The sequence below is a fragment of the Nicotiana tomentosiformis genome, chromosome 5 (genome assembly GCF_000390325.3).
Source record: "Nicotiana tomentosiformis chromosome 5, ASM39032v3, whole genome shotgun sequence".
Taxonomy (NCBI): domain Eukaryota; kingdom Viridiplantae; phylum Streptophyta; class Magnoliopsida; order Solanales; family Solanaceae; genus Nicotiana; species Nicotiana tomentosiformis.
In genome coordinates this window covers 124,839,854-124,862,735 of record NC_090816.1, presented here as the reverse complement: position 1 = coordinate 124,862,735, position 22,882 = coordinate 124,839,854, and the positions used below count along the sequence as shown (strand labels likewise).

General features: G+C 35.4%; 3 protein-coding genes across 7 annotated transcripts; all 3 read left to right on the top strand.

The window, feature by feature from the left end:
- The first annotated feature begins 138 nt into the window (after positions 1–138).
- On the top strand, positions 139–3,677 carry LOC104085683 (F-box protein CPR1-like). 2 transcript variants are annotated; one of them, XM_033653279.2, is made up of 2 exons: positions 139–562; positions 2,439–3,677. In XM_033653279.2, exons 1-2 carry the CDS (start codon positions 431–433, stop codon positions 3,516–3,518), a joined length of 1,212 nt encoding a protein of 403 aa, XP_033509170.1. In that variant the 5' UTR covers positions 139–430; the 3' UTR covers positions 3,519–3,677. The 2 variants fall into 2 exon arrangements, with proteins under 2 accessions (XP_033509170.1, XP_009588071.1); XM_009589776.4 differs by lacking the exon at positions 139–562 and adding an exon at positions 1,317–1,756.
- A 2,818-nt stretch (positions 3,678–6,495) lies between these two features.
- LOC104085684 (uncharacterized) lies at positions 6,496–15,127 on the top strand. Of its 3 annotated transcripts, none has more exons than XM_009589781.4 (9): positions 6,496–6,651; positions 6,766–6,928; positions 7,955–8,126; positions 8,681–8,860; positions 10,642–10,722; positions 10,852–11,015; positions 11,397–11,533; positions 12,807–12,922; positions 14,446–15,127. In XM_009589781.4, the coding sequence occupies exons 2-9, from the start codon at positions 6,810–6,812 to the stop codon at positions 14,689–14,691; spliced, it is 1,215 nt and encodes a 404-aa protein (XP_009588076.1). In that variant the 5' UTR covers positions 6,496–6,651; positions 6,766–6,809; the 3' UTR covers positions 14,692–15,127. The 3 variants fall into 3 exon arrangements, with proteins under 3 accessions (XP_009588076.1, XP_009588074.1, XP_009588077.1); XM_009589779.4 differs by having other exon boundaries at positions 6,530–6,647; XM_009589782.4 differs by having other exon boundaries at positions 6,534–6,598.
- A 1,065-nt stretch (positions 15,128–16,192) lies between these two features.
- On the top strand, positions 16,193–22,882 carry LOC104085685 (putative ribosomal large subunit pseudouridine synthase SVR1, chloroplastic). Of its 2 annotated transcripts, XM_009589783.4 has the most exons (10): positions 16,193–16,780; positions 17,203–17,282; positions 17,390–17,490; positions 17,592–17,664; positions 17,881–17,974; positions 18,105–18,153; positions 18,382–18,532; positions 20,364–20,420; positions 20,565–20,620; positions 22,291–22,882. In XM_009589783.4, the coding sequence occupies exons 1-10, from the start codon at positions 16,279–16,281 to the stop codon at positions 22,373–22,375; spliced, it is 1,248 nt and encodes a 415-aa protein (XP_009588078.1). In that variant the 5' UTR covers positions 16,193–16,278; the 3' UTR covers positions 22,376–22,882. The 2 variants fall into 2 exon arrangements, with proteins under 2 accessions (XP_009588078.1, XP_070031406.1); XM_070175305.1 differs by lacking the exons at positions 17,203–17,282; positions 17,390–17,490; positions 17,592–17,664 and having other exon boundaries at positions 16,654–16,780.

The following is a 22,882-nucleotide window of genomic DNA, read 5'->3' as shown; positions in this document are numbered from 1 at the left end:
TGTAACAATTGGTTAGTTAAGGTCACGTGTTGCATGTGACTTCGGGTACAACTATAAAGGAGTTAGTTATAACTAACTTTCAGATTCCTTTTCTCTTCCCAACTGCTCGCGTATGCATAAGCAGTGGATTTAATTGTACATTTTATTTGAATATTTTAACAAATAAGAATCTATCTTATCTCTCTCGGTTCTTCTTCCATTCTTCTTCTTCTTTTCCATTAAGCTTAAACTGTTCAGAAGCAATTCTGTATATTTGCTTCTTAGGTTTTGCTTATTCTCTTTCTAATTATGTATAGTGCGTATCATCTAATCGTCACTTATGAATATCAACGATCAACTTGACCAACTCCCGTGCTTAGTTGCTTCAATCAATTATGGTGATTTGGCCAATGGCCGACAGTTATAAATACATGAAGTAATTCCTCATGTCATGGATTATATAATTGGATTTTTCTTGGCATCCTCATGCTCTAAGTTTTGTAAGAGTAGAATATATTTAACAAATCCTACGGTTTCCAAGCAATTGAAAGTTCCTGCAGGTGGCGGCCGACGGTCAACACAGGTCCTCCATTTTTCTATACTTTTTCCTCTTTTTAGAAAAACTTTTTTTTATTTGTTTAAGTTAAGTCCACGTGTCCCCATTGTATTTGTCACCATGGTGTGTGAATTACACGCATATTTTGTGTTTGGTTGGCTATCAATTTTGTGTTTATATGACACAATAAAAACCTAGCTAAATTGTTTAAATGAAATAAACGTAAGATAAAGTATCTAAGTAAAAAGTGTGAGCAACTTTAAGGAGTTGTCGATGCATTCTGCCTTGAAAAATTGTTATCTTTGAGTTATGTTGCGTGAATTCTCTAAAATAACGTTGTATCCATGTCGGATCCTTCTAAAATACATTACTTTTGGAGGATATGACACACATCGTACAATATTTTCGGAGAGTTTGGGCAACATAGTCTTCTACTTTACTGCCGGACACTTCTTGAAATTCGATCATGTAATTTTCAAGACATATTTTTTTTTTCATTTTAGGTATACTTATTTACTACTATTGTTCATTCATAATGCTTTTATCGACTTACTATTGACATTCAATTTTTATACCTTTTGTCAAATTAAATTATTTTTTTGTTTAGTTTCACATTCTCTTATTTAAAGTGAAATTATGTTTTCTTGCGTTTACTTATTTTAATGACAAAAATCACAAAAGGAATTGCTTTTTGAATTTTTTTTTTTTTTTTTTTAAAAGACAGAGAACATTTTTTTATATGTTTTGAACACATTTCTATTGAATTTTATTTCAAAGGAAACAAAAAATGAAATGCATTATGTTTTTTATTCTTTACGTATTTGAACAAAGAATTTTTTATTTCTTTTTAAAAGTTAAGAAACTGAAATCAACACAAATATTAGATAACTGTTGTTATGCCAATGATTTTAGAATTCGAATAAAAATTACCATTGGCTAAAAGGGAAAAAAGAAATTACCAATCATATCTAAAAAAGAAAAAAAATAGTTAAAAGATAAAAACAACTTGAACCGGCCTAACCGCGCACTCCTTCGGCAATATAAAAATAACACAGCGTTCAAGTTCAAATAAAGCTCCAAAAAAAGACGAAAACTTTTCAATCAAAGCTAAATTAGGAGAAGAAGAAGATAAACCCTACCATTCAAATTCTCCAAATAGGACACAAAGGGCAAATCGCCAACAGAAGAAGAAATCAGTACCTCTCAATCATATTCGCAAAGGTATTTATTTCCTTCTGCTCTGTTTTTTTGTATAACAACAGTAACTAGACGGATTTTGAATTTGAAGTTTATGGTTCCTATACTCGATTCAAATTCAAATATTTATCAATATTCAGTTGATTTCATAATACATATACAAAGTCCGGCAAAAACTATTAGGTTCATGTGATTATTCGTCCATGTTTTTACGCCTTAACTTTGCTCACCAAAATTTAGGCATATAAGAAGATTTATTTCTCTTTTTTGCCTCCATTAACCCAGGGGCCAATGCAACTTGAAAGCACTAGGTTCATCTGAATATAGTACTTTCGGCGCGCGGTATATATTTAAGTGTAAAAATTTCACTAAAATTATAAAAAATAGTAGATATAAAGCCCTTAGCTTTAAAAATATAATGAATTTGAAATATCGTTGATCAGGTGAGTTGAGGGTGTACCAATTGAGTTTATTCATCGGGGTTTGTTGGTTGGACTTAGATTCTATGTGTGTTGATTGCTATGGCTAAAAGGTGTATTTTCCATGTTTAATTTAGAATTAAATTGGTAAAATATGTTAGACCTAGTGAGAAAATTTAGCTGAACATGGTTGCAGTGTTTCTAAACTCTTGGTAAATACTGAATTTGTCTATTATTTGAATACTTTAAAAATAAATTGACTGATAGCACTTTCTTGTTCTATCCAGGCAATGGAAGTTCACTTTCAAGAGGAAATACTTATGGACATCCTCAACAGGTTACATGTGCAGTCTCTTCTTCGATTCAAATGTGTTTCGAATTTTTGGAAAACATTGATCTCCGGGCCTTACTTTAAGATGAAGCATCTCAAACATGCCAAGAATGATGAAAATTTCCAAAAATTTCTCATTTGCCAGTTGTGCCCTGAGGATGGTATATATTCCGTATATTGTTGTCCCTTAACGTTGGTTCAACGGGCTGAGGATGTACGAAAACTTGATTGCCCTTCAGACTCTAAACTGTGGTATTGCTCAATTTCTTGTTGTTATGATGGCTTGGCTATTATTGAGGTTTGTGATAGTACTGTTGATAAGCACCACATACTTGTGCTATGGAACCCCTCCACAGGAGAATCAATAGTACTTCCTGATCCAGAATTTCCACCGAAGGGAGTTGCTTGTTTGGGATTGGGTTATGACTCAACTAGCCGTGACTATAAGATTTTTAAGGTTGACGAGAAGAAAGAGAATGGTCGCAAAGTACCTAGTGAAATTCTTGCGCTGAAAAGTGGTTCGTGGAGAAAAATTGATAAACATCCTCGTGACATTCGCAATGAGTTGTTTGGTACGCATTCTTTGGCATTTGTACATGGGGCATTTCATTGGGTCGGTATTTCAAGAAATTATTTTGTGGTTTCATTTAATATTTCAAATGAAGTATACAGAGAGATACCATTGCCAGAGCAAATATTTTTGCTTAATATTGGCGTTTCAATATTGGAAGAAATGCTTTGTGTTTATTCTACTTATGATTTTTTGTGGGAGAATACTTTTAAGTTATGGGTATTGAAAGACTATGGTGGCAATAAATATTGGGATGCATTGTTTACTGTAGGAGATCCCCGGATTTATAAAGTCGTACCAAAATATAGGTTTGCGGATGGTGAAGTCCAATTCTGGTCCATGGGTTTTGACGGGCAGTCATTTAGGACGTCCAGAGGACCATTTGGATTGTGGCCTCGAGCTGATAGCTTTCAAAAAGGATTCGCTTTTACAGAAAGCTTGATCTCTCTAAAACTACTTACTTAGTATTTGCTTATATATGATCGAAGGCACTTTTCCTTTTTTCCATTATCATGTTACAACCTCTTATTCTTCTTAGTTTATCTATTGCTTGCCAGTTGTTTGGTTTCAAAATGTATTTACCAAAGCTTTGAGCTTACTTGTTTCATTCCCCCCTTCCTCCTCCTCTCTCTTCTACTTATTGATAGTCTAGTCTTATATACTAATTGCTTCGAGTAATGCACTGCTTATTCTTCAGCTATAGTTCACTGCAACGGTTCCTAGTTGGATTGATAATTAGAACTATGAATTAATTAATTCATAATTGGATGATTAGACAATATCATAAAGGACTGATCTTTTGAGTCTGTGAGTTGGGCTTAAGTACAATGGTATGAAGGGTGCTAAAACTTTCTGATAGATGAGACACAGTAGAGAATATCACATGTCATAAGGGGATTTATATATTAGGTTTGAGCTTGTGGCTCGGGAAGAAGGGGAGCCTTGGCGTAACCGGTAAAGTTGTTGTCATGTGATCAGAAGTTCACGGGTTCGAGCCGTGGAAATAGCCTCTTGCAGAAATGTATGGTAAGGTTGCGTACGATAGACCCTTGTGGTCCGGCCATTCCCGGAACCCGTGCATAGCGAGAGCTTAGTGCACCGGGGTGCCCTTTGTTGTGGCTGGGAAATGGGGCCAAATTGCAGGTGGTAAAATAGTTAATGTCATCTGAAAATTATGGTGAATAGTGTTTGATGTCTTTGGTGTTGATAAGGTGCAGTTTGGTTCTTTTTGTTTTTCATATTTTATAAAGTAACGTGCTGCTATAACTTATAAATTTTGTTGTTTCTATTTACTTCTATAGGTACTTTTCTCCTCTTTTTTTCTCCTCACAAAGTTAAAAGAAATACTCATACGAGTAAACGAATTTTGCAGCTGTTTATCCTTATTGAAAAATTGCTATATTTTGTGTAATGAAGATTGTGAGTGTCGAGTTGTCTTAAATTGAATTTGTTCGAGTCTTTAACTTGACTGTCATGCACTTCTTGAAATCTGATGCGGTAATTTTCAAGACACAAACTGATATTCATCTTTTGTATAATTATTTACTATATTATGTTCATTCATAATGTTTTCATCAACAACTAGGATACCCAATTGTAATTATAATTAGATTGCAACTCAAGCAAGATGGATTGTCTTGCAATGGATTCTATTTTGTTTTTTAACTTTTTGGTCATTAAAGTATGTTTTAGTCATATAATAAGTTTTTACTTTGGTTCTATGCTTCTATATGAATCTTTTAGCCTTATCATAAATTTATAGGCCAATTAACATATGGAGAACTTCTAATATATTTTTACTATTATACACAGACACATTTACATATTGCTTAAATTATGTTTTTACTTTTATTTTATTACATATAATGAAGGATTGAGATAGATTTAAATAGGGTTGTGCATAATTTGATAAATATCGAATTACCATGCAGAAACCTAAAACTTTGTTATTTGGTATTCGGTATGGTATTTAGTATAAGTTTTTAAAAAAAAATTGATATTAGGTATGATATTTGGTATTTTAAAATGAAATACCAAAATACTGATACCATACCAGAATATATATTATACTACACAATACACATATTATTAATTATAATATAAATATAAAAAATCTACAATTATACTTTTCTTTATTCTCTAAGTTCATCAATTAACTCTATGCAAGTAACAAAACATTTCTAATGATCAAATTTATTTCTTTATGTACATTTCTCTCTCTATTGGTTGATATTTGCTCGTTTTGGACAAAACTTTTGTCAACAAACGTTTTCAGTTTTGTTCGTTTGAATACTTTAATTAAGAATATTACGGTCTACGGCTCTATGCACTAGTTAGTATTCAAACCAAATAAATCGAAGTCACCGAATCGAATAAACCGAAATCTCTATGCACTAGTTAGTATTCAAACCAAATAAATCGAAGTCACCGAATCGAATAAACCGAAATCGAAAGGAGAAAAATCGAACCATACGAATTTAATTAGGTACGGTATTAGTATACCATTTTAAGAAATCAAATATCGAAAATACCGAACCAAAATATTTAAATATCATATTGTACCGAACGACGAACACCTCTAAATTTAAACGGAGAAACATATTTAATAATAGTTTATATAAACGATCATAACTTCTTTTTGGGATTGTTGCTCATACCAACGGATAGAGCTTGTGGATTGACAATGAGTTCAAATTGCAGTTGTTGATAATATAGGATTGTTATTAGGTGAATTCGGCAGATTGGACTAATCAATTTTGTAAATAGTCAGCATATATGATTATAAGTTGAATGGAATGGATAAACATAAAGCTCGAGTATACTATCTATGTTTGACCATGTGTTTTATTATTCTATCCCTTATAATTTTTATAATTCCAAAATAATCTTTAACCCCCCCCCCCCTCCCCGTTTTTTCCTTCACTTTTTCTTCTTCGGCAATATTGAGGTTTGGTATGTTGGTTTTTACTGGATTTTCTTTGATTTTTATCGTGTTCCTTATTATTCCCAAGAAAAAAACAAATAAAAGAAAATAAAACCTATTTGAGATATTGTATTGGTTGATAACCAGTATGCACCTTAACTCGAATATGATAAATCTATTAATTTAACTATTTGAGAGTTTGTATTGGTTGATAACCATTATGTAATGCTGATACGTTAACTCGAACAAGAAGAACATGATAAATATATTAATTAATTAGACATAATTAAACGTAAAAAAAAATGCAAAGAGATAAAATGACAAATATATACTTGAAATTATAGAAATTACACTGCTGTACAAACCATAAAAGATTTGTATTTGAACAATTTAGAATAAAAATTATATAGTATCAGCTCCTGGTAGTGGTAACAACTTTAAAAATAATTTAGTTATTTTTACAGAAAAATACTTATTTTTACCAGATACAACAATAACTTATTTTCCGAATATGTAGCTGCTAAAATCATTTCCGACAGTTAAAAAGTGTTTTTCACATTTTGGTACTTAAAAGCTACCAAACGGGCTCTATTCGCTCCTCTGCTAACGGATTGCCGAAAGGGTTTTGCTAATTTTCTTATTTTTTTCTGTTGTTCTTTCTCTGGTTACCTGTATGTAGCTTTATTTTTCTTTTCCAAATAGTAGTAATTGTCAATTTATCAGATTAAATTCGTTTTAGTGTTATATCTTATATCATGGGTAATTTTGTGTATTTTTTTTTTTTGGTAGGGGGAATTCATTAGGGTAAGTTGAATGATCAAAATAGTGGTGAAATGTTAGCTTCTAAAATCATCAAGAAAACATTAAGATGGAACTATATTTTGTTAGCAAGTCGATCCTTTTCTGTTGCGACGAGTGAAGCAGACAACATTTTGTCTCTAATCAATATGAGGTAACATTCATTAATTAAAGCTTTTGAGAAAAATTTCTGATGTTAAACTTTCCTCTCTGTGTTTCAGTAATTTTGTTGCCGTGGTGTTTGATGAATTACTCATAGCCTAAGTTATTGAAGATTTATTTTGTTCCTGCTAATAGGGGAGCCAGGATTTTCATTAAGGGCTGTCAAAATTTAAAAAAATAAATACACGTATAAGTTAAGGGGATTCAATACATAGTATATATATGTTTTCTGGATTGACACCCCTTGGAGCTATGTGGCTCCGCCACTGGTTCCTGCACCATTTAATTTGTTTCCTCACCATAATTCTAGATAGTCGTGGATTTGGAGTTTATCGTGACAACCAAGAGAATAAATCGATGGAACATTTAAGTGTAATGCATATACTTGGAGTTTTTCTGTGTTGGAATCATAATGACTGCGAAAAAGAAAAAATCAAAGATGAAATCATGCTAAATCATGTCAACTAACTGTGAACACCGTGGGAGAGAACATTGTTGATGTTTCTTGATAAATTAGAAAAGAGCAGATCTATCAGTGAAGCAAATGAATTAATAATGAGATTTCTTAATTTAGCAGTTATTAGCTCGCCCTCCTATTACTAAACTTTTTTGATGGCTAGATCATACCAGATAATGATGACAAGATAGAGGTCTGATATATCTATTTTGTGGCCTGAAGTCATTTTCCAAAATAAATCTAAGTAATATGTCCTGAAAAAAGTAGCTGTTTGGTGTGTCATTGCAGTTTGATCAGAAGATTGGAACCCCAGAAGCATTTTTTACAAATATTGGAAAATTTCATGCTATTCTTTCAAATTGAGTCACTACGGTGCGATGGTTTTCTGCGGTTACTTTAAGTCAAGTGTTTTGGAAAAAATCTGTGTTGTTTGAAGCTATTGTGCAAGGTTTTCGCTTTTATCTTTTTTTCCGATTAGTTTTACTGGCATCCAGTGAGTTTTGACAAGCAACTCTTCTTTTTTCACCTTTTCTTGATAGTAAAGTAACTATTGCCTTGCAGCAACGACATTGGAGGAGGAGCATTCCAATTGCAAAGACAAATGAGAAGGGATTCATTATGTAGTCCTTTATTTAATCAAGATCATAGGGTGGTTAGATCAAGTATAGGATCTTTTTCTTTGTCAAATTGTTATTACAGCAGCCATGGATATTTAAGAGACGTCAAAGACAAGGTATTCTGTTTTTTGTCCGTGTTTGTGGATCTTGATGTCATTTCATGTAGTGTGCTTTCCTTTTTTGATTGTTGATAAAGATATGGACATTAGACCTAACTCAACCCCAAAAGCTAGCTCATGAGGTGAGGATTGCCCGAGCCATATAAGGAGACCAAGTCCCCATCCCTTAGCCAATGTGGGAGACTCAGCACCCCCCTCACGCCCCAGCCTACCAATTGGAGCGTGGACAATATAATATGGGGCCCAACATCGGTGAAGCAACAAATGGGATGGGTCCGGTTCTGATACCATGTGATAAATGGACATGGTAGAAATATGAACATTGGGCCTAACTCAACCCCAAAAGCTAGCTCATAAAGTGAGGATTTCCCAAACCATATAAAGAGACCAAGTCCCCCATCCCGTAGCCAATGTGGGAGACGCAACAATTGTTAACATTGGTGACCTAACTTGTGTAAGGGTTAGACATATGCTAACTTCCCCGAGTCGTCAGCTCTATGTTCCTTGATTTTTCTCTTTATAATTGTGGCACCATCTAATATATTGTGTAGTCCTTAGGATCTCTTCCTGAAGTTGTCAAGATAGTAGAAGTTGGCCCAAGAGATGGACTGCAAAATGAGAAGACAATAGTACCTACAGAAGTGAAGGTGGAGCTTATTAACTTACTTGTTTCTAGTGGACTGCCAGTTGTTGAGGCTACTAGTTTTGTGTCTCCAAAGTGGGTACCACAGGTATATAAATTTTGCTTGTCCTAGTGGATCTTATCTTTATGTATCTTGCATTGGTCATCCTTGTATAATTGACATACATTTTGTTGCTAATTTGTCCTTATCAACTGTGTGAAACGAGAAGAACTTTCCTTTCAGTTCAATCTTTTGATGGTTAGTTTTTTATCTTTAAGCATGAGTATGGGATTCTTCTTATGGTCATTAGCTACTCACTGGTTAGGACCATTACTAAGGCCCTTAAGGGTTGTTACTTTTGTATTTTGTCTATTTTGCAAAGATCAATGACCATGAAAAGCATTGTTTAATGCTCTTTGAGTGCTTTTGTAATTCATTTTAGATTTTTGAGGAGAAAACATGTGGTTCCTCAAAGATCTGGTTCCCTAAGGTAGAGATATTAGGAAAGGTTTCCCGTTTCAAGGTTCAAGTTCTTGATTAACTTTTTGCTTTACAATAACGACGTTACAAAATGTCAAATGAGTAGTATATGTGTGGAAATTGTATGGAACAAGTTTGAAGACTTATGCTGATAAATTGTTTATGCATTGCAGTTTTATCAAGTTCATACTTCTATATCATGAAAAGGATGTTCATTCTGCTTGACATGTGCAAGTCATGTCAATTTCACTAAAAGTTCAAACTCAAAACTGTACTCTGTGTCTACTCACTTCTTCTCCCGGATATGATGTCCCCCCTTCTCTTGCATAATGTGTTCTTTTCTATAATGTAAATTCTCTGATATTCATCAACCAAATTTCTAATTTGACATGCACTTTACATTGTTTTAGTCGTAATTATGTTTTAGTCGTGGTAGTAGGTTTGTTAGGTCCAATGTTCGTTAGGAGTCTTTTTGTCTTGTCAAAACCTTATGTGGCAGTAGAAAAAGACTTCCAGTAGAAAATGTAGAGAACTTGGTGCTAGAAAAAAATTATTTTTTATAATATGAGATTGAGACAGGTTTAAATGGGGTGACATGGATAGTGAGGATTCATATAGCGATCCAAACCTGCTTGGGATTGAGGCACAGTTTCGAAAAATGTAATGAAAATTAGCACCCAGAGAGTGCAACGGATAAGTAGTATGACCTAACAATATGCATCTCAGTACACTAGCAACATGTGAAAAGAACTAAGAAATTAACCATCCTATCTACTACTTAGTACATTTTCAGTTTTACACAAATAGGCCAAGAGAGCTAAACATCCATGCTTTAAGGTACACATTTTTTCCTTTTTTCCTACAAAGTATCTTTTGTTTCTCTCCTTCCACATAGTCCACCAAATACCCATTGGTATAGTGTTCCACAACTTTTTTTCGCCTTTTTGTAGTCCTCCTCTATTCCAACAAAGTAGAACATCTTTATGATATTCTGGCATGTTCTGTTTAACTTCAAGCAAATTCAAAAATTTGTACTTGATCGGATTTTATGATTCTACAGTGGATGAATAAATGCTTTGCATCTTCATAATCTTCTTCATCATTTACGAGCCTATAGTCTTCAACTTCCATCTCATGCTAGCTATAAAAGTTAAAACCCATTGTGTTAATTTGTTGAGATTTATGGAAATACTTCCTGGTGACTTAATCCTGTGATAGGCTTGTTAATGATTCTTCTAATTTATGTGCATGAATGTGCTTTGTTTAGCCTTTCATGAACTATATTGTTGCAGCTTATCCCTCAATCAGTATCTATAGAATCAAGGTTTAAGCTAGCAAAATGCCGTAGTTATTATTTAGAGTGTTGATGATATTGTTTCTCTGAAATATTTACCAAAACCAAATTGCAGCTAGCTGATGCTAAGGATGTAATTGAAGCAGTTAGGAGCCTTACAGGAGTCCGCTTACCTGTTTTGACACCAAATCTTAAAGTAAGCTGATAGAAATGCAAAGAGTGAGACTCTCCGTTATATTTCTTGTTGAATATGTACACATTTTCATGCTCGCACTGGAACCTGGATGATGGGGATCGCTCATAATTGTCATCGGCCCTATTCCAGGGTTTTGAAGCAGCTGTTGCAGCTGGAGCCAAGGAAGTAGCAATCTTTGCTGCAGCATCTGAGTCCTTTTCTCGGTCTAACATTAATTGTAGCATTGCAGACAGTCTTGCTCGTTATCGTGATGTTGCTCTTGCAGCCAAAAACCATTCCATCCCCATTCGTGGGTATGAGTTCTAGCAGATCAACATTTTCTAGGAATTAGGTCTAACATTTCCAATTACCGAATTAACATTTGTGACAAATTTGTGATTTTTTCTTTTCCTGATTATTTTAACTCTACTTACGTCTATGAGCTCAAATTATTCCTTTGTCAGTGGTTAGACTTCAACATGCAAAAACAATTTGTTTCTGGTATTAGATATATCTTCAAATCAATGTAGCTCTTGTATTTCAAGCTCCAAATGAGCACCAATAGTAAATTTGCTAGAATAATTGGTAGTAATGTGTAGGAATATGTTCTTTGGTTGACTTCTATGGGAGTTTATCTGGGGAAGTAAGGTTGTATCTCTTGAACTGAAAAAGTGGCTATCACTATTTTCTATCAGGTATATATCATGTGTTGTTGGCTGTCCCGTAGAAGGAGCAGTGTCTCCATCAAAAGTTGCATATGTGGCTAAAGAACTAGTAGATATGGGCTGCTTTGAAATTTCTCTTGGTGATACAATTGGAGTTGGTACTCCAGGTAATTCTAAGCCTCATCTGCTTTCACCATTTTGCCATTTTGTACCTTTGGTCTGCCAGAACAATCTGTATCTTGTGTGTTTGGTAAAATTCTAGCATGTGCCAGCATTACATTGCTTGTCAGTGGTTCTGATTCTTAATTGAAGAAGAATTTAATTTGCAGTTCCCTCCTTTGTGAGAGAAGATAATGATGGATCTTTCAGCTACGCGCTGCTGAGATAACATAGACAGCTAACGATATATTTGCTTTATTTAGAGAAGTGCAGTGTTACTATGTTATTTAGTTAATTAGTAATACATTTTAGTTGAATTAGCTTGCTTTGCAGAGTTGCTGGATTTTAGATTCAATTTCCAGTGACAGATACTGATGACTGCTTATTTTTTATGCTGAATGTATTAAGTTAGGTTTCAATGTGGTCTTCTTCTGGCTTTAGAGAATAAAAATATAAAAAGGACTGTCAGGATGGTGCCAAGTAGTTTTTAATGTGGCGTTACCCTGCCATAGACAAAAGCCTGGCATTTAAGTGGAGAGGGTGGAGGTGCAGGCCCATTATCCACTGAGTTCCGAACTGTGCGCCATGGGCCTTTAGGGATTTCTCGGTTATGAAAAAGGTTTTTACCGCGATGCTTTTTAAGGAGAGAGAAAGAAGTTAGTGTATATAATCCTTAAAATAACTGATATGATATCTGTCAAATGTTAACTGCTGAATGCTTGTACTGGCCATGATAACCTTGATAAAGGCACGATAGGAAAGGCAATGGTGTTCACCTTTTCCTTTTTCATTGTTAAAGGAACTACCTCAATGATTTTAACTGTAGACATATTTGCCATACTGATAAACTTCGTGTTCTACACTCCCTTAACTATGTTCATTTGAACTCGATTGCTTAATAAGGAGATGACGTTATTTGAAGCCAGCACAGAGTGCGTTCTACAATCTACACTCCCTTAACTATGTTCGTTTGAACTCGATTGCTTAATAAGGAGATGACGTTATTTGAAGCCAGCACAGAGTGCTGTGAAGTCTACACAGAATCCTTCACTGAAAGTATTTCAACTTCATTGTCTATGTCGAAATTATTAAAATAAGTGCAATGAATGTTCACCAAATGTTTTTCCTTAAAATTAAAAGATGTTTACTATTTGTCAATCTGTTATTGAGTTTTATCTGAAATTGATTTGATTGTCAAAAATGTCATTCCTTGCTTCAGTAAACCATCTTTTATTTGTTACATTTTCTCATATTTCCTGTCCCCAACTATCCATTTGCTAGGTACTGTTATTCCGATGCTTGACGCTGTAACCCAAGTTGTCCCTGTAGAGAGGCTTGCTGTTCATTTTCATGACACTTATGGACAAGCTCTTTCCAACATTCTTGTGTCGTTGCAAGTAAGATCTCCTTTCTATACTTTTTGTAGTGAGATTTGTTTTCTAGATGTTTATTCTGGCCGTTTCGATCACATTATGAGAACATTTGTTTGGTGTATAGTTGGTGCTGTATCCATCCAAGTCTTTTAAAAGGTCTAGCATGTCTTTTTTTATTTTATTTATGCAAGCTGGCACTGTGAAAATAAAATGCAAAAAGCGGAATGTAAAATGAAAAATAGTGAAGGTATCAAGTAATCACAGGACCAATTCACTGAGCTAATTTCTTGCAAGAATGGCCCAAAGAACTTTCTTCACTTTTGTTGATTTCCCTTCTTTTGGAAGGAAAGCTCTGGGGAATTAATTAATTACAGAATCTTTAAGCATTTTCTTTCATCCGGGAAATAATTTTCTGTACCCCTTAAAACATGAGTTAACTTTGTATTTTCTTCTGTCATCCTTTTTGGTAGGTAGCTTTTGTTAGGTAATAAGAATAAAAATCCTGATAGTAGAGTAATGCATGAAAAGGATGTTAATGACTGCGCGGTCATTTAGTGTGTGGTTCTGAGAGGATAAGGGCAGATAAAAAAGATTATTATGTTGAGTTTGGTAGAAGATTATTTAGGATTTGTTAGCTACAGCCTACAGAACATCCTCTTAATATTTCTTCCTCGGAGGATTGGGGATTACAATAATGTCTTTTTATTTTAAAAATCTTAGATCAAAATCATGCTAACTCGATTGAACATCTTTGAACTTTCCGAATAATTTTTTGAAAAGATTAATTAATTAGGCTACTATTGTTGTTATTAATATTATAATAATGGCAATAATCTTTACTCATAATAATTTACTTCTAATATTTTTCAATTGAGATTATATTTTTATTATTGTGAATCATCACTACTGACTAAACTCTACAACAACAACAACATACCCAGTATAATCCCACATAGTGAGATCTGGGGAGGGTAGTGTGTACGCAGACCTTACCCTTAACTTGTGAAGATAGAGAGACTGTTTTTAATAGACTTTCAGCTCAGGAAAGCATACTAACTAAACTAACGGCATAAATTATTTATCAAATTGACAAAATCGGTCTATTAATAAATTTTAACAAGCTAACAATAATTTTGAAAAATTAGCTAAATGCTTTACAATTTAAGCTCTAATTAGTTAGATCATTAATGCCGACAAATTCAATAAAAGTTGGATAAATATTTTTTGGTGATAGTAAACGATGAAATTGCGGAATTTTAGGAGATAAGAAGTCGATTTGATTAGGGTCTTGCATGTGCATCTTGTTACTTAATTGATGGAAGTGGCATAAAAGTATTATGTATTCTTTGACACTTTGAACCTTACAACAATAACAACAAACCCAATGTAATCCCACAAGTGGGGTCTGGGGAAGGTAGTGTGTACGCAGATCTTACCCCTATCTTCAAGAAGGCAGAAAGGCTATTTTCGGAAGACCCTCGGCTTAGACACTTTGAACCTTAATGCATAAATATTGCTTTATTTACCGAAGTGTTTTATATTGATAGATGGGGATCAGCACAGTGGATTCATCTGTATCAGGCCTTGGGGGTTGTCCATATGCTAAAGGTGCCTCGGGTAATGTGGCTACGGAGGATGTCGTTTACATGCTCAATGGACTAGGAGTGAAGACAAATGTGGATCTGAGAAAGCTTCTATTGGCTGGAGATTTCATCTGCAAACATTTGGGTCGCCCTTCTGGTTCTAAGGCTGCCATTGCCTTGAGTAGAACATCTACTGCCTCAAAGCTTTAAGGGGGACATCTGATGTCTTTGAATTTGTACACCGCTCCCGCTCTGAGGTGAAAGTCACTTCACACCAACTCATACTGTACCATAATTTTCTTAAACATATCCATGTCTATGTGTTGTTGCCCTTCCTTTTTACTTTTCCTAAGCCGAGGGTCTACCGGAAACAGCCTCTCTATCTTCTTGAAAGTAGGGGTAGGGGTAAGGTATGCGTACACACTACTACTCTCTTCAGACCCCACTTGTGAGATTACACTGAGTTTGTTGTTGTTGTTGTATCCATGTCGATGTGACTGACTGGATTGGTCTTTTGAAGGGTGAGAGTGGGAAGGAAGAGGAAGTTCTCGATTGAGAACCAGTAGACCTGTATAATGCAAACTCATTACTAGTAACAAGTTCATTTACACTGATACAGAGTCTAATAATACTTGTATTCATCGAATAGTCAATTTCTTACTGAATCTCTGTATGACGAGCATTGATTACTATATAGGGTTAGAGACATTCCAAACTACGTAAATAAATAACCTTATAGTATCTAATTCACAACCTTCGACAGGTAACAACAATCCAAACAAGCTGAAAAAAAACTTATTTAAGCATGTTTAGATCACAATCTCCAAAATATTTTTTAAAATATTTTTCAATTTTAAGATTTTCTTTTGTAATATAACGTAGGTGGTTATATCTATTCTTAAGCGGGTTTGTGAAACACAATTTAACCGAATCAACTTCAACTTTATTGTTTGTAACACCAAATATTAGTAACGGGTAAGCGATTTCACAAATACAAGTAGGCGATTTTAGATATGAATGAAGTAATTAAAGTCTTTCTTAAAGATGATCTTATTATTTCATCTTTTTGAAATATTTATTTATTTTTCTATACATAATTTATTCTGGAAACACATTAATACATGAAATGGATGAACTATATATTCAATATGGTTACAGACATTTCAAATCTACTTCATGACTTTCAAACTATTTGACAAACTTATTGTTTCTTAAAAAGGTTTGTTTAAGCATGTTCATATCGCAATCTCAAAAATATTTTACCAAAATATATCACGCTTTTAAGATTGTCTTTCGTTTAACATATGCAATTATATTCATTATTAAGCGGCTTTGTGAAATACACTTAGGCGATTCAACTTCATATTATGGAAATAAACAAGCTCTATTGTATAATCCATCTATTTTCTATTTGTTTTCTTCCTCAGAAGTCCTTAACATGGGAAGAGAAATACCTGAAAAATATAAAATCTCCTCAATAAAAGAAAAGAATAACACATTTCGTAAAAATTGATGCTCAAAGCTTGATGGCTTAATTGAATTGCTTTGATTGACCTATGCTTTTTCATTTTTATCATCAACTTTTTACTGTGGATGAAAAAAATTTAAAAATTATTATAAGAACGGGAAAAGGGTTAAAATTATTTTAAAATTGTAAAATTTCTCTTTAACTAATTTCGTATAAAGTACACATTTTGGGAATTATTTTTCTAAAATAAAACTCTTATCTTCTACCCCCTCATTCCCTCATCATCTTCAAAAACCTCCGCAAAACCTTATCAAATAAAGCCTCCGGCGATGGCGACGATTGCAGCCGCCGTAGCGGCGGCTTCCTCCGCCTTCACCTCCCTCCACCTCACTCGCGCAACTCCCTACACGCGCCGCCACATTCATACTCTCATCACATCCTCACTCTCCTCTTCCTCTTCAACTGAATTCAACATCACCTTCGCTCCTCCAAAACCAAAACTCAATAAACCAGAACCCTCACTTCCCATAAACCCTAATTCCAGCTCGGACATTGCCGAACTCGGTGATCAACTCTATATCCCCTGGATTGTTCGTGATGAAAAAGGTAACCTCACTCTCCAATCGACTCCTCCGGCGCGTCTACTCCACGACATGGCTAATGCTAGCACAAGTAAGAAGAATAATAAGAAGAGCAAACAGATTGCTTCTAAAGCCGCGACGGTGGGTCCTACAGCTGAACCTAAGTATTCAAAAGCGGCTCGCCGGTTTTATAATGAGAATTTTAGAGACCCTCCTCAACGCCTCAGTAAAGTCCTTGCTGCTTCCGGAGGTAATTTTAGCATCTCTAATTGTACCCTTTTCACCATTGTGCAAAATTAGAGACAGTTGTTGTAAAGTAAGGGGAAAATGTTGATATTTAGTTATGAGCAGATTGTGTTATGCGGCATCTAAGTGACATTATCAATTCTTTAAGTTGTAAGTGATAGATAGTTGCTGATGCCATAGACTGTTATCCTAAAAGTTGTGTACCGTGATCACTGACCCTCGGTGGTTTCTCTGTTATCAAGAAAAAAAGTATTTGTTGTGGTGACAAGAATATTTAGAACTCAGTTAGACGTTAGTGGTGCTAGAAAACAGAAAATATATTTTGTTTATGTATGAACTAATAATGAGATGTACAATGGAGAGCATCGGTGTATCAAGAACAATGCAGCGCTGTTAGATTATCTGAAATTGAGGTTTTGTTTATAGTGGCATCCAGACGGAGCAGTGAAGAGCTGATTTTTCAAGGTCGGGTTACTGTGAATGGTTCTGTTTGCAAAACTCCACAGGTCAAGTTTAGAAATGCTCCCATGTTGCAAAATATGTTAGGGTTTGACTCCGGTGCATGATTTGTTTGTTTGGTTATATTTTTGACATCTATTCTGCTTGTTGGCAGACTAAAGTAGATCCAGCTAGGGATGTAATTTATGTCAATGGAAATCGTCTTCCTAAGAAATTGCCTTCAAAGGTCTATCTTGCACTAAACAAGCCTAAAGGGTGTGTCTATCCTTCTCTTTTTATCAATAACACTGGAGGAGTTCAGACTTTTGTTTGTTATGTCTGTGAATTGATTTGATTCAAGTTTAACAAAATTACAGGTACATATGCTCATCCGGGGAGAAAGAAACTAAGTCAGTCATGTCTCTTTTTGATGATTTTGTAAAGAGTTGGGTATGTTTTCTTCTGCTTGTATGGATTGTTTGTAAATGTTTGTACTTTCTGAGAAACCTGTGGCCTGGGAAGAATGGGCTATTTCGTAGTGCTAATTTATTGGATATACACTGTCAGTTCTAAAAGTTGTGCCCAAAAAGAAAAGCTGTTACTTTCAGCAGCATTGCCATTACTATACTTTTGACTTTTTATTTCTGCTGTGTCTTTTTTTTAAAGGATAAAAGGCATCCTGGACAACCAAAACCTCGGCTCTTTACAGTTGGCCGGCTTGATGTTGCCACGACTGGCTTGATTATTGTGACTAATGATGGTATAGATGACATTTTCTTTTATAATTCCTTAGCACATGCCATTTGTGACCTCACCAAGGTCTTTTTAAAAAGATAACCTCCAGTTCAAATGCTGCCTGCATAGTAATCTGGTTTATGTTGCTCTTGCAGGGGAGTTCGCGCACCAGATTTCACATCCTTCGTCTAATTTGTCAAAGGAGTATGGTTTTTGATGTTTTCCTCTTTATATGCCTTTTTTTTGGGGGGGGGGGGGCAAATACACAATTATCTGTACGCTGATGAATTTTTTGTGACGTTTACTGTACTTGTCTTTTGCTATTAGGTGATCTTTTTTCATCTGCTTTAAAACATGTATATTGTTGAAAGTTTAAGCAAACCAGTTTATCTTTCTGTTATGATCATCACTCACCAGATGATCTTGTTCTAGATACATTGCAACTATTGATGGTGAAATACATAAGCGACACTTGATAGCCATTAGTGAGGGAACAGTCATTGATGGTGTCCATTGCACCCCAGATGCTGTGGAACTACTACCAAGGCAACCTGATGTACCAAGACCTCGTCTGCGGATTGTGGTACTGTTCACTGCTCAGTCACTTATCTTTGCTTGTCTATTAGAAGAGACAGCTAGCTCCATATTGTTTTCTTAAAATCCTGAATTAGTTGGTATAGGCTATTTTGCTACACATTTTTATTAGGTAGGATCCTAGAGCAAATGAGCAGAAGATAAGAATTGGTTTTGTGAGCTCTGATTTTGTGGAAGGATACAAAAGGAAGGGCACATTCAATTTCTTCTCGTTGTAGTCTATGAATTGATTCTGTGAGCTCCGATTTTAGTTGCTCTTAAGTGGGTTCTGTTGAACTGTTAGATTAACTGACATTCACTTTCCTTCGTAATAAACAATGATTTTTTTTTTAATGAAGTAAGAGAAGTTCATTAAAGGCATCAAGAAGATGCATAGCAAAAGAGAGTACAAGTAAATAGAGTGTGTCTGCTCATTAACATAACAAAAAGAAACCTATGTTAAAACTAAGGAGCAGACACAGTCCAAAAAATGATCACAACTAGATACAGGTGCCTGATTAAGACAAGTAAAAAGGTTAAATAAACATTTAGCTTTAAGAGCATGATTTGGAGTTGATATCCCATCAAAACATCTGCTATTCCTTTCAGTCCATATACACCAGAAAATAGAAGCGGGGACCAAAAGCCAAGTTTTTTTGATGGATTTGCCAACTCTCCAAGAGCACCAGCTTTCGTAGGCCTCTTTAATACTATTAGGCATGACCCAAGCTAGTCCAAAAACTGAGAAGAACATACTCCACAAATCTGCTGCAACTGCACAATGGAGAAAAAGATGCCTCACACTCTCTGCCTTCATCTGACACATGTAGCACCTATTCACAATGTAGATGTTCCTCCGACTTAGATTATCTTGGGTGAGACATGCTTCATATAAGGTTATCCAAGTGAAGCCAATTACTTTAGGTGGAAGTTTAGTTCTCCAGATGAGTTTCCATGGCCAGTTGTCAATCAACTCCTTGTTTGAGCACAAATGTACATAACCTTTCTTGACAGTGAATATTCCATCATGTTGGCCATTCCATAATAGTCTGTCTCTCTCCTGAGGTTTGATAGTGACCCCTGCTAGCTTAGATTGAAGCTCCAAATAGTCATTTAGCTCCCAGTTCTGTAAGTTTCTCCTTGTCTGTAGGTCCCATGAGTTGTTGTGCCATATTTGACCCACTGTGGAGTTTTGATTGCTAGCTATGAGCCTGTGAGATATAAATTTGGGTAGTCTTCTTTCAGAGTCTGGTTCCCTAACCACTTATCCTTCCAGAATGAGACATGTGCTTCATTCCCTAACTTTATTGAACAGTTGAGCTGGAATTCACCCCCATAGGCTTGAGATATGCTTCCAGGGACCATTGCCATGTGGTAACCTGCTCTGTTTGGTGCACCACTGACTCAGCACCCCATACTTTGCCATGATCACATCTTTCCACTTCCCAGTGTTCTCCATGTTGTACCTCCAATGCCACTTCATTAGCATGCTCTTGTTGTGCAATGCTAAGTCTTTTATGCCCAACCCTCCATGCTCCTTTGGCAAAATCACTCTTGGCCATTTCACCAGATGAAATTTGTTGTTTTGACTATTTCCTTCCCAGAGAAAGTTTCTTCTAATTTTGTCTAGCCTTTTCTGCACCCTGGCTGGTATAGGAAATAGGGACATGAAGTAACTGTGTAATAAACAATGTTCTACACGAGAAATAGTACTCACAGGATTGAAGTAACTGTGCCTGTGAAATCTTCTGTACACTGAGTACTATTTTCGTAATAAACAATGTTCTACACGAGATATAGTACTCAGTGGACCTAAATTTCTTCTTTTCCTCATGATATAGGTTCATGAAGGACGGAATCATGAAGTTCGTGAACTTGTGAAAAATGCTGGACTTCAGGTATTTTTGTCTGACGAGTTTATTCTGTCCAACTTACCATATAATGGATCATATCTTGGTGAGAGCTAAAGAAAGTGATGGGTTTATGCAAAATAACATACTTGTATTGACCTCAACTCTGCTGTTTTTTTCCCTGTATTTCAGCTGCGTGCGCTGAAGCGTATACGTATAGGTGGTTTCAGGCTTCCATCAGATCTTGCGTAAGTTTGCAGTATTTCTTTTGTGAACTTTTTTCGGTGAAGCAGTACTATGATTAGGAAGGCCATGTTATAATGTATACTACATCTTCAACCTTTATGAAAGTTGATTTGTGCAGTCTAGTGAGATTACACACGTTTAAAGCTCTCAAATTGTCAAATATTCCACGCCTAAAACACGGAGACGGGGCGTAGGTGTGCTCCCCGAAGGCTAGGACTCACTTGTCCCTTAAGTTATTAACTTATTCAATATCTTGCATGAGTAAGTATGGGGAAGTCCTCTCTACCTCCATAAGGTAGGGGTAAGGTCTGTGTACACATTACCCTCCCCATTTCCCCACATACCCCCCACACTGTGCAAATACGCTGGGTATGTTGTTTTTGTTGTAGCAAGTACGGGGAAGTCTGCATAGGTAAAAAGTGAATTTAGATCTCAATATGTGACTGGGTTTCAACTGAATATTTTGTGTATTTGGGCTCATCCGGAGCTGAGCTTGCTTGCTACTGTTGGAGCTTTTCCTTTTAGCTGTTGTTTTCTCTTTCTCTATATCTTTTATTCACGCCGGAAATGTCTCAGATTCTTGCTGCAAAGCGAACAAGCGAGGAAAGGGGGTTGTGGGGGTGTACTCTCTAAAAGCTGATTGTCTTTTCGTTCTCTGCTGCAAAGAACTCTTTTGCTTCTTGAAATCAGAGTCAACAGAAAACCATTCCATTTCCTCTTTTATGTAGATAGTGCTGTTAAACTATTTAGACAGTTTTTTGCTATATTAGGCACTATTTTTCCCCTTTTTTCACTTTGCGATCGCTATTTTCTATGTTCTGCGTTTACTGGCATCTTGCACCTTGCGTTAACAGTATTTCCATTTTTCTATCCATGGTGACCTTCTAACTGCAGAAAATAAAACTGGAGAAAAAGGAATAATAAGATTAAGAAGACAGAGGTCCACTACTTCGTATGTGCACAAATAGGATTTAAAAAAATATTTCAAGTATGTTTCTTGAATTTGCAAAGGCACCTAGGTTTTAAGCTTACACTTTTCCAAATGAAATGTCTTGAATTGTTTGTACTTGGCCATCTAGCTATGTAACCATTTGAAAGGGAAGATTAGCCATTTTACTTAAAATGGGAAGAAAGTGTGTGGAAAAAGGAATTAATTCAGGTACGTTCAATTGAAAAAAATAATTGCATTTGCACTTCTTTTCTTGACAACTAAATATTAGACAAATAAATATGATGAGGCTTTCAAATGTTCAGAGGCTTTTGCGCTTTATTCAATTCACTTGTAGGGAAGTACTTCAGATGTGTTTTCTAGTCTTGACATGTGATGTTGCATTTTTTGAATCTAATATTTGTGATTTTAGAAGCTTGTGAGATTGGAGTACGTTTTGAATGTAAGTATTCAAATTCGTTTGCCATTTATCCATGAGGCCTCCAATATTTTGAACATGTGCCTTCCTGTCTCCTATATGCTATTAAGACTAAAAAGCTACCAATTTCTGCATTTTTGACATGGACCTGGTTGTTACAATGGCTACATGTACTATATATATAGGTTTAGTGATTGGAAATTTGTGCCACGCACTTGTTTATAATGGTTTTCTGCCCCTTGGGTGGCATTTTTGCTGTCTGTTTCTTGAAATAACAACTAAATTGCTAATTCTCAAAATTGCAGGCTTGGCAAGCATGTTGAATTAAATCAAGCTAATCTGAGGGCATTGGGTTGGAAGAGTCAAAAGTTGGATGAGGTCAAAACCTAGTCTCCTAACTACATGCAACAAATGGGCATATATCAAAGGATTACGGAGAAGAATAGTCGAAGGGTGCACAAGCTGACCAGGATAAAAGAAAAAGAATTTGGTTGTGACTGGTTGGTAGCATTCACTTCTGCATGTTCCAAACCTTCCAAATCTTGAGGATCTAATGGTGTTTGAGTCATTGCAATATGTCAGCTATCATCAGTAAGTATTCTTGAAATTGGAAGCTTAGTACCTCCATTAGATATATCTCTGCCAATTAACAAGCAACAGACCTGTGAAATTGTACATAGCACAATTATGTGGTTGATGAATGTACAACGTTTTCGATAGATACTTGTACTAAATTTTATTTTATGTAATATTGGACTGAGTTGAGTATTTAAGCATAAATGGCGCGACATGGGCAGTGGAAACTCATAGCTAATCCCAACTTGCTCGGGTTTGAGGCCTACTTGTTATTTAATGTACATTGATGGAAGGAAGTGATCCAGGTGATAGTTGCCAGTA

Coding starts and splice junctions, on each gene's coding strand:
- LOC104085684 (XM_009589781.4), top strand. CDS start 6,810: ATGTTAGCTTCTAAAATCATCAAGAAAACATTAAGATGGAACTATATT. Junction 6,929..7,954: donor TTGTCTCTAATCAATATGAG/GTAACATTCATT, acceptor ATTGCCTTGCAG/CAACGACATTGGAGGAGGAG. Junction 10,723..10,851: donor TTTTGACACCAAATCTTAAA/GTAAGCTGATAG, acceptor GCCCTATTCCAG/GGTTTTGAAGCAGCTGTTGC.
- LOC104085683 (XM_033653279.2), top strand. CDS start 431: ATGGATTATATAATTGGATTTTTCTTGGCATCCTCATGCTCTAAGTTT. Junction 563..2,438: donor GCGGCCGACGGTCAACACAG/GTCCTCCATTTT, acceptor TGTTCTATCCAG/GCAATGGAAGTTCACTTTCA.
- LOC104085685 (XM_009589783.4), top strand. CDS start 16,279: ATGGCGACGATTGCAGCCGCCGTAGCGGCGGCTTCCTCCGCCTTCACC. Junction 17,491..17,591: donor GCACTAAACAAGCCTAAAGG/GTGTGTCTATCC, acceptor ACAAAATTACAG/GTACATATGCTCATCCGGGG. Junction 18,154..18,381: donor TCGTCTAATTTGTCAAAGGA/GTATGGTTTTTG, acceptor ATCTTGTTCTAG/ATACATTGCAACTATTGATG.